At 39.3% G+C, this 14,215-nt stretch overlaps 1 protein-coding gene across 2 annotated transcripts; it reads right to left on the reverse strand.

Annotated features, from left to right (window-relative positions):
• Positions 1-674: 674 nt before the first annotated feature.
• Positions 675-13,657, reverse strand: C20H3orf49 (chromosome 20 C3orf49 homolog). Of its 2 annotated transcripts, none has more exons than XM_025456456.3 (5): positions 13,311-13,657; positions 9,206-9,525; positions 5,193-5,293; positions 1,415-1,528; positions 675-959 (listed from the first exon to the last, which is right to left on the reverse strand). In XM_025456456.3, the coding sequence occupies exons 1-5, from the start codon at positions 13,433-13,435 to the stop codon at positions 762-764; spliced, it is 858 nt and encodes a 285-aa protein (XP_025312241.1). In that variant the 5' UTR covers positions 13,436-13,657; the 3' UTR covers positions 675-761. The 2 variants fall into 2 exon arrangements, with proteins under 2 accessions (XP_025312241.1, XP_025312240.1); XM_025456455.3 differs by having other exon boundaries at positions 5,193-5,317.
• Positions 13,658-14,215: the final 558 nt, after the last annotated feature.

The following is a 14,215-nucleotide window of genomic DNA, read 5'->3' on the forward strand; positions in this document are numbered from 1 at the left end:
TTGCTTTCTAGGTCTCTGTAATACTTGAGCAGTATGGCTGTTAAACATTTTGTTGATAAGTTTTCTTCTACTGTTTCATTATTTAGCGGTCATTTTCAGCAGAAACAACATTGACAAAGAAAAAGTCTCAAAAAAAAAAAAAAGAAAAGAAAAAGTTGTCTCAGAAAAATAGTCTGTTAAGATAGTCAATCTTGCATGAAGGATTTAATGATCCTAACAATTGAGCTAAGGCTGAATCAGTTGTAATTTTCTTAAGTAGTGAATTTAATGTTCAATACTTGTTAGGTTCCACCCTTACCCACTTGTTTTAGTTCGGAAAGCATGACTCTTTGCATGAATCATACCTTAAACAGTGTTACATTTTTGTAATTTTAATAAGAATTCTTATCTTTATAAGTATGAAAGTTTAAATTTAGCTCAGTAGTAGTCATATTAAAAGTGTCATAATACCTTTAAATGCTTCCTCTAATTTCATCTGGCAAATCCTGGGAGAAATTTCTTTGCAGAGTTGCTATGCCCTAATAAGTATTTCTGTTTTCCAATATTAGTAAGAATTATGAAGCAAAAATTTACTAACATTGACTCAGAATTAAAAATCAATTTTTCAAAAAAAGGATTTTTTTTTAAGGACTGTTGGGTAGAATATTCTAAGAAATGTCCATCTCCCCAACTGATTAATTCACTAGAGAGATTTATTCAGGATTATGTACCAAAAGATAAGAATTCCTATAAAAAATAACTTTTATGAAGTCAGGAGCAAATCAGAAGCAGCAGCAGGTACATGGGAAACACACGTTTTTCAATTTATACTTCCTCATGGTTCTCTTGGATATCCTCTGGAATTGCTTCGAAGACTGAAGAATTTCGTCCCCTAGAAATTCACACTGTTGAAGCTCAGCGTGTCTTTGGGCCAATAACTGCATGGATTTATCTGTCACTGTTTCTATGAGGTCATCCACCTGTGACAGACAGATACAAAGAAATGTAGCCATATGTTGGGAAGCCTTGTCAAAACCAAAGGGATGGTGGCTTTTCCTAAGAGACCACTTCAGGAATCAGTGGATGTTTTGCAAATCCCAAAGTATTACTCTAATTCAAGTCATAGCAAACAGAGCTTGAAAACATAACATTTACCACCCAGTGGTAAAGGGAATCTCATTTCTTCTCAAAAGAAGCCTTTGTGCATGCCTTCATTTTAATTGAATTCACTTAATATTTATTAGGCACATAGCATCATCCTGGGTGACCTTAGCAATCCTTTAGCCACTCTCAGGATCCCCCCTACTAACATATTTCTTCATGTTAATAATTAATTTCATCGCACAACCATGCTGCCTAGCAGGGCTGTGTATTCAGTTCAACTTGGCCCTCTGTGATGCATCTGAAACACAAAGCGAAAGCCTTTGCCCACTACCTGCATTTGAAGTTTTCCTACTGTCAAGTCTGATTTTCGGAGGATGTTTCCCATGCTAGGTTTCTTTTTTTTAAGTGCTGGAAAGTGTGATCTCTTTTTTGATGAATACGGAACCTATCATAAAAACGCAAAAACACATCAGATTAAGAAGTACCCATATTATTTCTGTGATAGTGCTTAAATAAGAATTCTCACCCTTGGGACATTATAAACTGAACATTTGCCACATAACAACGTTGAGTTGGAGAGCGTATTCATATTATCCTCCACGCCCCATGTATCTCCTTTGTGCCCAAAGCTCTCTTTGAAGAGATCTATAGGGTGCAGAGAAATGAGATTGTCTGGTTCTGAAAGAATATACAGTGTCAGGAAAAAAGCAGGTCACTCGCAAGGGGAAGAAGAAGAAATTGCCTCTGTGGCCGCTGAGCGCAGTGAGAGTGTGGGGCTGCTGAGGACCAGTGTCCCAGAAAGCTCATTATCCCTGGATCTAGTTGTTAATTTGGTCTCTTTTCTGTAGGTTTCCTTATTTTCATAGCAGACATGCCTCCAAACATAAAAAGAAGGCTCTGGGTTCTTTTCGCCCCATGCCTGCTAGTTTTCCTAGCGTCCCTGGCTTGCTGGTTATAAGTACCTGTCCTAATAGGATTGCTATTGGAAATCATTCCTAGGTCAGGGCTCCTGGCTAATAGGCCCTTTTTAGTCTTACTGGGTTCACTCTTCCTTCACTTAGTAACTAATATTGAGACTATTGTGAAACCTACACAGAGTGGGATGTCGGAGTATATCTGGGGCCTACACTGTGTCTGAGTTTACAAAGGCGTCTGCTGACCCACCACTCTGCCCTGCCAACTTGCCCAGGCTCCCATGTCACTTGTAGGACCCTCCCCAATCCATCTATATATATAGTTGGACTCCACTTTTTTTCTCTCCCATAAAACCCAGTACTTTTTCCTACTGAACGAATGCTTACCACAACACTTACTGAACACTTACTAAGTTACTTCTCTGTTGAATACCGCTATTCTAAAGTCAAATGCCTAGACAGTTCAGGTAGGTTGTACAAAACAGGACCAGTTGCTGCTAGTGGTAATCTGGAGAGAATGTGCCTCCGACCAAGGGGCCAGTCTCTGCACATCTCCTGTTGTTATCATGAGGAATTGTAGGCCTAATGTTTTGAAATCCTACTTTTCAAAAGAAGTCTTAAAATCCAGATTTTTAAAAAATACTCTAATTTTTAAATGTGACCAGTTAATGCAAATATATTATTGAGGTCATTCTGAGAGCTAAACAAAACGCTTCGCAGCCAGTTGACAACCTTTGATTTAAGTCTTTTGCTGAACAGCAATCTTACTATATAACCAGATGTATCCTTTTTTTTTCTTTTTTATGGTCAGTGATACTTGTGTCCTAAGAAGTATTTTCTCTGTACTGAAGTCATTTCTATCAACTTCCAGAAGTTTTAAGGTTTTACCTTTTCCACACAAATCTAAACCCAACAGAAATTAATTTTTTTTAAAGATTTTTATTTATTTACTCATGAGAGACACACAGAGAGAGAGGCAGAGACATAAGCAGGCTCCATGCAGGGAGCCCGACGCGGGACTCAATCCCAGGTCTCCAGGATCACAACCTGGGCTGAAGGCGGCGCTAAACCACTGAGCCTCTGGGGCTGCCCAGGAATTAATTTTTGTATACAGTGTGAGATAGGGATCAAATTTCTTTTTTTAATATTTTATTTATTTATTCCACCCAGGGACCCCCCAAATTTCTTTTTCTCCATATTGACACCTACTTGTCCCAGTGCCATTTATTCAAAAGATTATCCTTACTTTAATGCTCTGCAGAGCTGTGGTTTAATATCTATCCCCCTAATAGATTATAAATTTCACAAAACAGGACTATATCTATTGGATCTTTTTGCCCCCAAACCTAGAAATCACCCATTATAAAGTAGGAGTACAGTAAATGTCAACCAAGCACACAAAACACAAAATGCAGGACGCCCGGATGGCTCAGTGGTCCAGTGTCTGCCTTCAGCTCAGGGCATGATCCTGGAGTCCTGGGATCGAGTCCCACATTGGGGTCCCTGCATGGAGCCTGCTTCTCCCTCTACCTATGTCTCTGCCTCTCTCTGTGTGTCTCCCATGAATAAAAAAAATAAAATCTTTTTTAAAAAAGGCAAAATTCAAAACTAATATTGGCGTATTCTAACAATGATACCCCAGAACAGCTCTGTTCAGTAGAACTTTCTGCAAAAACAGCCTCAAGCCACATGTTGTTATTTAGCACCCTGAAATGTAGTAAATGCAACTGAGGAAATGAACCTTATTTTTAATTAAATAGTCATATATACCTGGTGGCTACCATTTTGGACAGAAGTATAATTAGTATTTAGCCTAGTAGTTATGAGTAAGGACTCTAGAGCCAGATCTTCCTGGATTTGAAACCTGTCTCTGCCACTTATCTAAGTAAATTATTTAACCTCTCAGAGTTATCCCTAAAATAAGGATAGTATTGCTACCTACCTTTTATTTATTTATCTTTTAAGATTCTATTTTTAAGTAACCACTATCCCTTATGTGCAACTTGAAGTCATGAACACAAGATCAAGTCGCACACTCTTCCAACCAAGCCAGCCAGGCACCCCTATTACTATCTACATGATTAGACTGTTGTAATTATCATCTGAGTTGATATTTCCAAAGCACTTAAAACTGAAACAAAATCAGCTCTAAGTAAATGTTTGTTGTATTTAAAATAATAATAATTCAGTTGATTTAAAAAAATAGTGTGAGCAATTTAGGCTGAAGCTTACATATGCACAGATAAATATAGGCTTTGGTTTGGACACTCTTGGATTGTACCACCACACTGTCTTTACATGTGGCTATCTTTTCATTTCAATTACAATGAAATAAAATAAAAAATTCAGCTTTTTAATTGCACTGGCCAGATTTCAAGTTCAAAAGATACATGTGGTTGGGGCCTCTGGGTGGTGCAGTCAGTTAAGCACTTGACTCTTGGTTTTGGCTCAAGTCGTAAACTCAGAGTCCTGAGGTCAAGACCCGTGTTGGGCTCTGTGTTCAACAGTCTACTTGAGATTCTCTCTCTGCCCCTCCCACTCATGCTCTCTCTCTCTCAAATAAACAATTTTTTTTAAGTCATATGTGGTTAATGGTTAGTGTACCAGAATAGCATACACTTGCATCTTCACGCAAAGTTCTATCAGGCAGTGCTAGTCTAGTGAATTCCTCTCCTAGGGCAGCCCAGGTGGCTCAGCGGTTTAGCGTCACCTGCAGCCCAGGGTGTGATCCTGGAGACCTGGGATCGAGTCCCACGTCAGGCTGCCTGCATGGAGCCTGCTTCTCCCTCTGCCTGTGTCTCTGCCTCTCTCTCTCTCTCTCTGTCTCTCATGAATAAATAAAATCTTAAAAAAGATAAATAAAATAAAAATTTTAAAAAAACAAAGAATTCCTCTCCAAGCAGCATATGTGATTGACCTGATGCTAATATACTAACTCAATAGTTGAATGGTTGAAAAGTCACTATAAAGCTCAGAATTTCACTGTTGTCCAGACTGTAGTAGAAGCTGAACCATTAAAGCTCAGAAGCAGAGGAATCAGACCAGGAAAGCCTGCTTGCTGTGTCCTCAAGTCTTGGCTAGGAGAATACAAGCAGCAGATATGAAGGCTTTATTATGAGAACTTGGCTTTTCCCACACCCCTAAACATCAACTTCTTTGTAAGTCTTTAGAGGCGAGTTTGGTTTAGCATAGTACCTTTTGCAGTCCCGAAGGAAGGGATGTCACAGATAACCGCTTCGTGGTTCTCCTGGCCCGGAGCAGTGTACTTCCTCGGGTTATCTCCTCTGTCTCTGCTTCTACAACATCAAGTTGTATAGTCGCTTAGAGAGAAGGGAGAGGGGAAAAGAACCTGTAAGGATCACAAAAATAAACTTTTTCTCTTCTTCTTCTTCTTTTTAAGATTTTATTTATTTATTTATTTATTTATTTGTTTGTTTGTTTGTTTATTTAAGAGACAGTGAGGGAGAGAGCACACAGCAGAAGGAGAGGCAGAGGGCAGCCCGGGTGGCTCAGCGGTTTGGTGCCGCCTTTGGCCCAGGGTGTGATCCTGGAGACCCAGGATGAGTCCCACGTCGGGCTCCCTGCATGGAGCCTGCTTCTCCCTCTGCCTGTGTCTCTGCCTCTCTCTGTCTCTGTGTCTCTCATGAATAAATAAATAAAATCTTTAAAAAAAAAAAATAAAAGAAGAAGAAGGAGAGGCAGAGCAAGAGGGAGAAGCAGACTCCCCACTGAGCAAGGAGACTGATGCAAGCTCCATCCCAGGATCCTGGGATCATGACCTGAGCCAAAGGCAGACACTTAACCAACTGAGCCACCCAAGCATCCCACAATGATTACCTTCTTATTAGAAAGTATCCTGAAAAGACCAGCATCCCATGCCATCCCAATAGCTTTCTTCCTTGGAGTAAAAGATTTAAAAATGGGTTTGCCTTTTTCTAATCTTATACTTTTTCCTGTGCACATTTGCCTTTTCTTGTGGTCACGACCTCAGTGGTCTCCAACCTGTTCTGGCAAGGTGGTTACGTCTCTTTGAGACTTCAGTTTTGCCCTTTGTTACTTTTTCCTTTAATTATTGTGGAATTAGAAAAAGTAACTCTCTCATGTGTAAGATGATCCCTTGAGTACTTGTTATTGATTGAAAGAATGTTTAAAGTTACTCACTCTCCAGCAATGTGATTCAAGGCTCTGTGGTCATATGCCATATTCACCATTTCTCTCATTTTCCAGGAACCTTGGGCTCCTTAATATTTTTCTTTACATCAATTCAATCCTTAACACAATAAATGCCTTTATAAAGGAAACTTCGAGATACTAGCATAAATAAAAAACCAGTATCAATACATAGGCATTAACATTAATATGATAAAAATAAAACCATATTATTGCCTGTAGAAGGCACTACATTTGAGATTATTCTCCATTTCATTAAAAAAAAAAAAAAAAAAAGAGGGATCCCTGGGTGGCACAGCGGTTTGGTGCCTGCCTTTGGCCCAGGGCGCGATCCTGGAGACCCGGGATCGAATCCCACATCGGGCTCCCGGTGCATGGAGCCTGCTTCTCCCTCTGCCTGTGTCTCTGCCTCTCTCTCTGTGTGACTATCATAAATAAGTAAATAATTAATTAATTTTAAAAAAAGAGGGCAGAAAATAAAGCCTTTATTTCATGTTGGTGAAAGGATTGCTAGGGGCATTGGGGAAATGGTGTTTGCTATTTGCTCTGTGTTTCAGTGCTTTCCTGCTGTGCTCACACCTACAACCATCTTGTTGGGCTTGGGGGTCTATTGATAAGGACTTCACTAGGAGTGGTGGCTCTAATCAGTCTATGGGGCTCCACCTTCAGAACAAGGTGCTCTACCCAAGGACTCTCCCTGCCCTCCACTATCCAGCTCTTCCCCATACCTTACACCTTCTGTCTATGAATGCTTCTCCCTTTACCTCCCCATCTCCACCGCCACAACTAAGCAAGCTACTATCCTTCATTGCCTGAATGAATGGAAGAACCTTTTTACTGTCCTTTCTGTATCGGATATTGCCTTCCTCCCATCCAGTCTCTACTTTGCAGCCTGAGCTATCTTTAAAAGAAAATGCAAATCATACTATATTAATTCCCAGCTTGAAAGTTTTGATGGTTTCTTATCAAAAAGTTAAAAATCTTAGGAGAAAGTTAAAAAATTATTAATATGACTTACAATATCCTGACCACCTTATTCACCAGCCTTTTCCTGGCTGATTTACTTTCATTTCTTTTTTTTACCCTGTGTTCTGTGTTTATACCCAATATATGGGATGAGAATATGCTCTCCCTTTCTCCTGGAAAACTCTTGCCACTCTTTTCTCATCTGACTCTAGTTGTCCTTCAAATCTCAACTGAGTTGTCCCTTTCTCAGGGAGGCTTTTCTGGAGCCCCCTCCCCAAAAGTTAGAACAGAGCACCCATGATGTGTTTCCATAGTACCTTGTGCTGCTACTTTGCATCAGATGTAATTATCTGCCTAATGTTGGAATGTCTCTCTATGCTATGACCTTAGGAAGGCAGGGACCATGTCTGTTCTATCTGCTACTCTATTCCCAATCGCGTGGCAAACACGTAATAAGTACTTAGCAAATATTTGTTAAAAATGTTGCAAGGGTCAACAGGGAAGAGCCACTATCTTTGATCCCTGGGTGAGAGTGTCATAATGTTACAGCTGTGGCCTAAAAGACAGATTTTCTGAAGAAATCTTGGTTTGGAGATGGGTTATTCCAACAAAGATGAAAATAAGCCAATGTACATGGGTAAGGAGGAGGAACTGAGCCTCTGTTTCCTATAGACTCTTCAACTCCAATCCCATCAGTATGGAAACATGCCATCTTTGTTATTTTCAATGAAAATAGATAAGTGAATCTATGCCGGGTAATTGCTAGATGCTTGGAAGCTAGCATTAGTGACTGCTATTTCCAGAAGAGAGAGTGAGTTTGAAAGGGCAGTCAGCTGGAAGCCATCAGTTTTGGGAGGAGATGGGGTTTCATTTGTTTGTTTTCTGGAAAAAGTACTCACCAGGTATGCCACCTTATCACTGTATGAAATGTGTTATTGTGTGTGGATTCCCTACTGTAAGGGTTGTGTACGTTTCCTGATGCTCTGCGATAAAGGACATTAAGAAGCTACACAGGATATTTAAAGCAGTGAAGTTGTCCTGTGTCACACTCTAACGGTGGATACATGACGTAACTTGGTGGGTTTGTCGTATTAGGGCAAGATGCTAATAATAGGGGAGGGAGGGGTAAGGAGAGAGTATATGGGAAGTTAATCTCTATATCTTCCATTCAATTTTTCTAGTAAACCTAAATCTGTTCTAAAAAACAAAGTCTATTAACTTAGGAAAGCTACAGAGAAGAATGTGAATATTAGTGGTATTGTTAGTTATAACTCATAGGACCACCACACCCCCCACCCCCAGCATCACTATTTTGTAAAAAAGATTTCAAGTTAACAGTTCAAATGCTGATTTTTCCATAAGGTACACAGAAAGTAGATACAATAAAATAAAATGTCTGTTATGACTTACCAATCATAAATTTTATTCATAGAATTCTCCCCATACCCTCCATCCACTGTAGGGAGTAGCTATTTGGAAGGCTGTATTACTACTTTTTCCAGAAACAAAATAATAGATAAATCTCACTTTAGTTTAATTTTCTAATATATATGTATGTATATGCATATGTATTTATGTATATGCACATACACACATATATGCCTGTGGACACACGTTCATTTATTTTTTTTAAAGATTTATTTATTCATGAGAAACACAGAGAGGGAAAGGCAGAGACACAGGCAGACACACTCCTCATAGGGAGCCTGATGCGGAACTCGATCCTGGATCCTGAGCCAGAGGCAGACACTCAACCACTGAGCCACCCAGGCATCCCCTGTATGCATGTTTAAATGAAAAAAATGGCTTTACAACAATTAGACCACTAATTGGACTGGGAGGGACCTCAAAAACAATATAATTCAGAGCTTTTTAAAAGGTTTGTACATGCAGATCACTTGGGGCTCTTTCCACATCACAGATTCTGACTCAGTAGACCCAGGCAGGGCCTGAGATTCTGCATTTCAACCAAGCTCCCAGGAGATGCCACAGTTTGGGGTAGCAAGGAAAGCCATCCCAACTTCACTATTCCTCTTGGCCTTGCCACTTAACTGTAAGTTGCTTTTGATTACCATTCTGTGACAGCTTTCTCATTCTTGGTTTAGTAAATAACCTGGGGGATGGAAGTTCCTTGACAATTCTGGGAAGAAGGCCCTGTGTGTTTGAAAAGGTTTCCTTATGGTTAGTAGAGGCCCCTCTGCTGACACTTGCCAACTTGCTTCTACATTTGTAGGACAGCATCCTTCCCAAAACAGTCTTCACTTTCTTCATCAGATTTTTTTTTTTATTTTGCTGGCTTTCATGAAATTCCATGTCGCTATCACCAGATGATTCCTCTTTGGGGATCAAGACATTTTGTTTTACTAAGTTGGTGGACACAGCTCTATGCCATCTAAACAAAATAAAAAAGAATTGGTATTACGGGAATTGAAAAGTTAAAAACAAATCATTTAAATCATCAAAATCCAAACTTGAATTGTGAACAAATTATATAATTCCAAAAAATAAAACTGATACCAAGAACCAAATCATAGAAAAACAAAGCCAAACCAACTACTTTGTGTTTTGTCCCCCAACTGTAGTTATGTGCATTCTGGCCACTACCTCATTGTTCCGTAAGAGGTAGGTAGGTTACACTATTATCTTCATTTCACTAATGAGTAAGTTGAAACACAGAGAGGTTAAATTATTTGACCAAGCATAGAATGCAGATTTTAATCCAGGTCTCTGACCATTAGAACACATATTGGCAAATTAGTAACCTTCTTTCAATGTTGAGAGGATATAGTTTTGTTGGACTTGGTGGTTCCCAGCCTACAGTGATGAAAGATGAGAAATGGCAGGGGTAGTCAATAAGGTATATAATCCCAAGGCCCCATAAATGATGCATGTACATAAAACACTCATTTAGATAGAATAACTCTAAACTCTTATTTCTAAACTTCTGAACAAAAAAATAAATAAATAAAATAAAATAAAATAAAATTCCAAACAGTCATACACCATCTTCATCATTTTGGTCTATTTTAGTAATACAAAGAGATAATGAGGAACATCTGGGCTGGCTTGGTCAGTTGAGTGTCTGACTTTTGATTTTGACTCAGGTCATGATCTCAGAGTCGTGGGATGGAACCCTGAGTCCAGCTCTGTACTCAGCAGGGAGTCTGCTTGAGATTTACTCTCTCCCTCTCCCTCTGCCCCTCTCTCTGCTCATACTCTTTAAATAAACAAACAAATAAGATCTTTAAAAAAATACAAACAGGGCAGCCCGGGTGGCTCAGCGGCACTTCCAGGGCGTGATCCTGGAGACCTGGGATCAAATCCTACGTCGGGCTCCCAGCATGGAGCCTGCTTCTCCCTCTGCCGGTGTCTCTGCCTCTCTTCCCCCCACCCCGTGTGGGGTGAATAAATAAAATAAATAAATAAAATATTAAAAAAATATACGAGCAGATAATGTATCTTAGTAGTGTTCTATGTACTAAACACTCTTCTACGTTCTTTCATATATTTCATGTAATTTACCCCTCATCTGGTCATCTCCATTTCACAAATGAAGAAATTAAAGCTTCAAAAGAATAAAAAACTTAGCCCAGGATCTGATCCCAACACCTGTATTATTCTAAAATAAACATAATCTATACCGTGATACCATTATTTAGCTAATATTCTTATTCATTAGTATTGTTTTTGGTGTCATCCAAAGCAATAATATCCATAAAATCCCAGGGATTAAAAAAAAAGTAAACCTTCTGTTTTGAGGTAATTATAGTAAGTGTAGTTATTACAACATTGATACTGTCAAGATACAGATCATTTCTATCACCATCTTCATGTGTATGGCTGTACCCACTCACCCCCCACTGTCTCCCCAAGCTGTCCTCCTTTTGTATAATTTTGTCCTTTCAAAAATGGAATATAAATGGAATCATACAGTATATAACTTTTTGGGACTTACTTTTTTTCACTCAGCATAAATCTCTGAAATTAACCTAGATTGTTGTATGTATTAGTTATTCCTTTTTGTTGCTGAGTAATATTCCATCCATGATATGGATTACCACACTGTCTAATCATTCACTTATTGAAAGACATTTGGATTGTTTCTAGTTTGGGGCTAATATAAACAAACACAAACATTTGTGTACAGGTTTTTGTAGGAACATAAATCTTCATTTCTCTGACTGAAGTCCCAGGTTTTATATTATGTTATGTTACATTATGTTTGCAATAAATGTAACATATATTTCTAATATGGATTAAAATAAGTTAATAACTATTAAAAAATGGTCTTTGGGGGTGCCTGGGTGGCTCAGTTGGTTAGGTGTCTGTCTTCGGCTCAGGTTATGATCTCAGGGTCCTGGGATCGAGCTTTGCATCTGGCTCCCTACTCAGCTTCTCTCTCTCTCTGCTGCTCCTCCTACTTGTATGCCCTCTCTGTCAAATAGATCAATAAAATCTTTAAAAAAAATGTTCTAAAAAAATGTTCTTTGTATACTACGTAAAATATGTCAAGCAACACCAGCAGCACACACACCATCCCTCAAGAAATACTGTTCTAAACTGGAGCTAAATCATTCAACTTCTCCGTAATTATACATGGGAAGTAGTTCAGAAGAGCCCAGACACTGGGGTTAAATGGGCTTGTTCAACCCAACACCATACTTCCTAGCTGTGTGATCTTGGGCATGTAATTTAACGTCTATAAGCTTAGGTAAGCTATTTTCAGAAATGGGAGCATAAAAAGAAATAATTCATGTGGTTGGAACCCAATAAATAATAGCTTTTATTAATATGTGGATCACCTGAGCAAAGCGAAAAAGTAAAAGGCAAGGAGGGAGCTCAAGCAGGAGGTGGAAAGAAGGGGGAGACCATGTAGGCTAGTCCTTTTTGGGACTGGAACATTGGGACATTTTACTGGTTACACGGACACACAAACGCTAGGGGCGCTATTCACATTCAATCATAGTGGTGTCTAAGTTAACTGAACTTTCTAACAGATGGCACTAAAGTGTCTCCAGGATAGAGTGCCATTTTATAATTTGCCCAAAGACCATTAACGGGCCAGGATTAATCTTCCTTAGAGCCTGTGAGAATCATTTAATAAAGCCATCAATTTCTACTACCCTAAATACATGCATACACACATACATCCTCTAAATGATGAAAATAACTTCAGGAATCTCAAGAACCCCAGAGGCCATCCACATAATCCTTCAGGTTAAAAGCCCAGCTCTAAGTAGTCTGAATCTCAGAATGTATCTCCCACTCCAACCCTTCTACCCTCATCCCCGATCTACTTAGAACATGACTAACAAAGGTGATTTTGCTCCAGGACATTGGACTAGAACTGATGAAATTTGTTTTGAAAAGAACCCTCCCCTCCTTAAGTTTCCAAATATCTAGATGGGTAATGAATTTATTTTGTAGTATTGCTTCCCCCTTCAATCTCTTATTCTTATTGAAAGTGGAAATCTCCACAATATTTCATTCTGTCCACAGAAGTTCAGCAGTTTGGTATTTGAGGATTCAGGCCTCATCAAAACACCTCATTTCTATGTCTGAGCTCTTGCTTATGAAGCCAGGAAGAAAGAAGCCAAAAGAAACAGGAAAATAAGTCATCTTGTTGATTTTCCTAATTAAAATGTATTATATTTGGAGTATTTCATTGGCTGTCTTCACAGTTTTCCCACTGACAGGAAATACCAGGTATAAGACAGTTTTAACATTACCTTAAAGGGTGTGCATGGCATGAAATACAATTAGTACGTATTTCAGTACATATTGCCGGGCAAGGGAACAGAAAGCGTTGATCATGGACTCCTCTTGAAGAATATACTACTGAATTTTCAAAATCATAGTACTTGCATGGGATGCATGATATCTAAAATTCTGAAACTGGGCTAATTTTAGCATCATATGCCACATTAAAACTCAAATTTAAGTGGAAAGGAAAGGTTTTCCCCATTACAATTACACTCATAAAATGAAGCTTTCATTGTGGCACTAGGCTTCCCGACCAATGTATAAATGCAGCACCTCCCCCACCCCAATCCATTCAGAGTGTTCATTTCTAAAGGCAATGCTGAAAACCTTTTCTAATCATTGCAATGAATATTGTTTAATTAAAATCCAAAAAATCTCACTCAACAGAAAAGAAAATGAACTCCATTGGCCTACCTTTCAATCCCCTTCCTTTTGAATGGGCCATTTTTCTTTCTGGGTTGCTGGAGTCTTCGGTACTGACCACGTCTTCCACAGACACCCTTAAAAGACTCTGGAAGATACAGCTGAGGGTGGTCCATTGCTGTCAAGTCCACCCGTAGTAATTGTGTTGGATTTCTTCAGCTCTTGAGCTCCCAAAGTACAAAACAAATTCATGCAGTGCCAGAGGCACTTTTAACTTCTGGGCTGTTTGGGGGAAAGTATGTAGGAAATTTTTGGAATCATTTTCTTATTCCCTTCTAGGTGTGAGAGACATCATTCGTGGGACTGGCCCTGTTTATCACTTCACAGAGGTTGGGAATGATGCGTTTGACAGAATGGTGGGAAATTCCTTTTTGCTTTGTGGAACATGTGTTCTAGATTCCTGGGCAAGGCAAATGCAGAAAAGGAGACCTGAGTTTGTAACCACTGCCATTTGGGTTGGTAATAAAATAATCACACACTAATTGATTATCACATTCAGATGTGCATGTTTGAATCTTAAAGAGGAAAGACCAGTAGGAATACTAAGGATCCCAACTTTTGTTAGATCTCTGAACTAGAGCCCATAAATACTTTCTCAGCCCTAGGGGACATACATTAAAAAGGCCAGTTTTTGGAATGCCTGGGTGGCTCAGTGGTTGAGTGTCTGCCTTCAGCTCAGGGCGTTATCCTGGGGTCCTGGGATCAGTCCCACATAGGGCTGTCTGCATGGAGCCTGCTTCTCCCTCTGCCTGTGTCTCTGTCTCTCTCTGTGTGTCTCTCAGGAATAAATAAAATCTTTTTTTTTAAAAGGCCAGTTTTTATTTGGCCATCTCATAGTACACCCCAAGGCTATTTTATTATATTACAGAATTTTGTAGTGGTCTTTCAAAGTACAT

Source organism: Canis lupus, chromosome 20, assembly GCF_003254725.2.
Source record: "Canis lupus dingo isolate Sandy chromosome 20, ASM325472v2, whole genome shotgun sequence".
NCBI lineage: Eukaryota > Metazoa > Chordata > Mammalia > Carnivora > Canidae > Canis > Canis lupus.

Coding starts and splice junctions, on each gene's coding strand:
- C20H3orf49 (XM_025456455.3), bottom strand. CDS start 13,435: ATGGACCACCCTCAGCTGTATCTTCCAGAGTCTTTTAAGGGTGTCTGT. Junction 1,529..5,192: donor TTCCTTCGGGACTGCAAAAG/GTACTATGCTAA, acceptor TTTTTATGATAG/GTTCCGTATTCATCAAAAAA. Junction 960..1,414: donor TAGGAAAACTTCAAATGCAG/GTAGTGGGCAAA, acceptor TGTCTGTCACAG/GTGGATGACCTCATAGAAAC.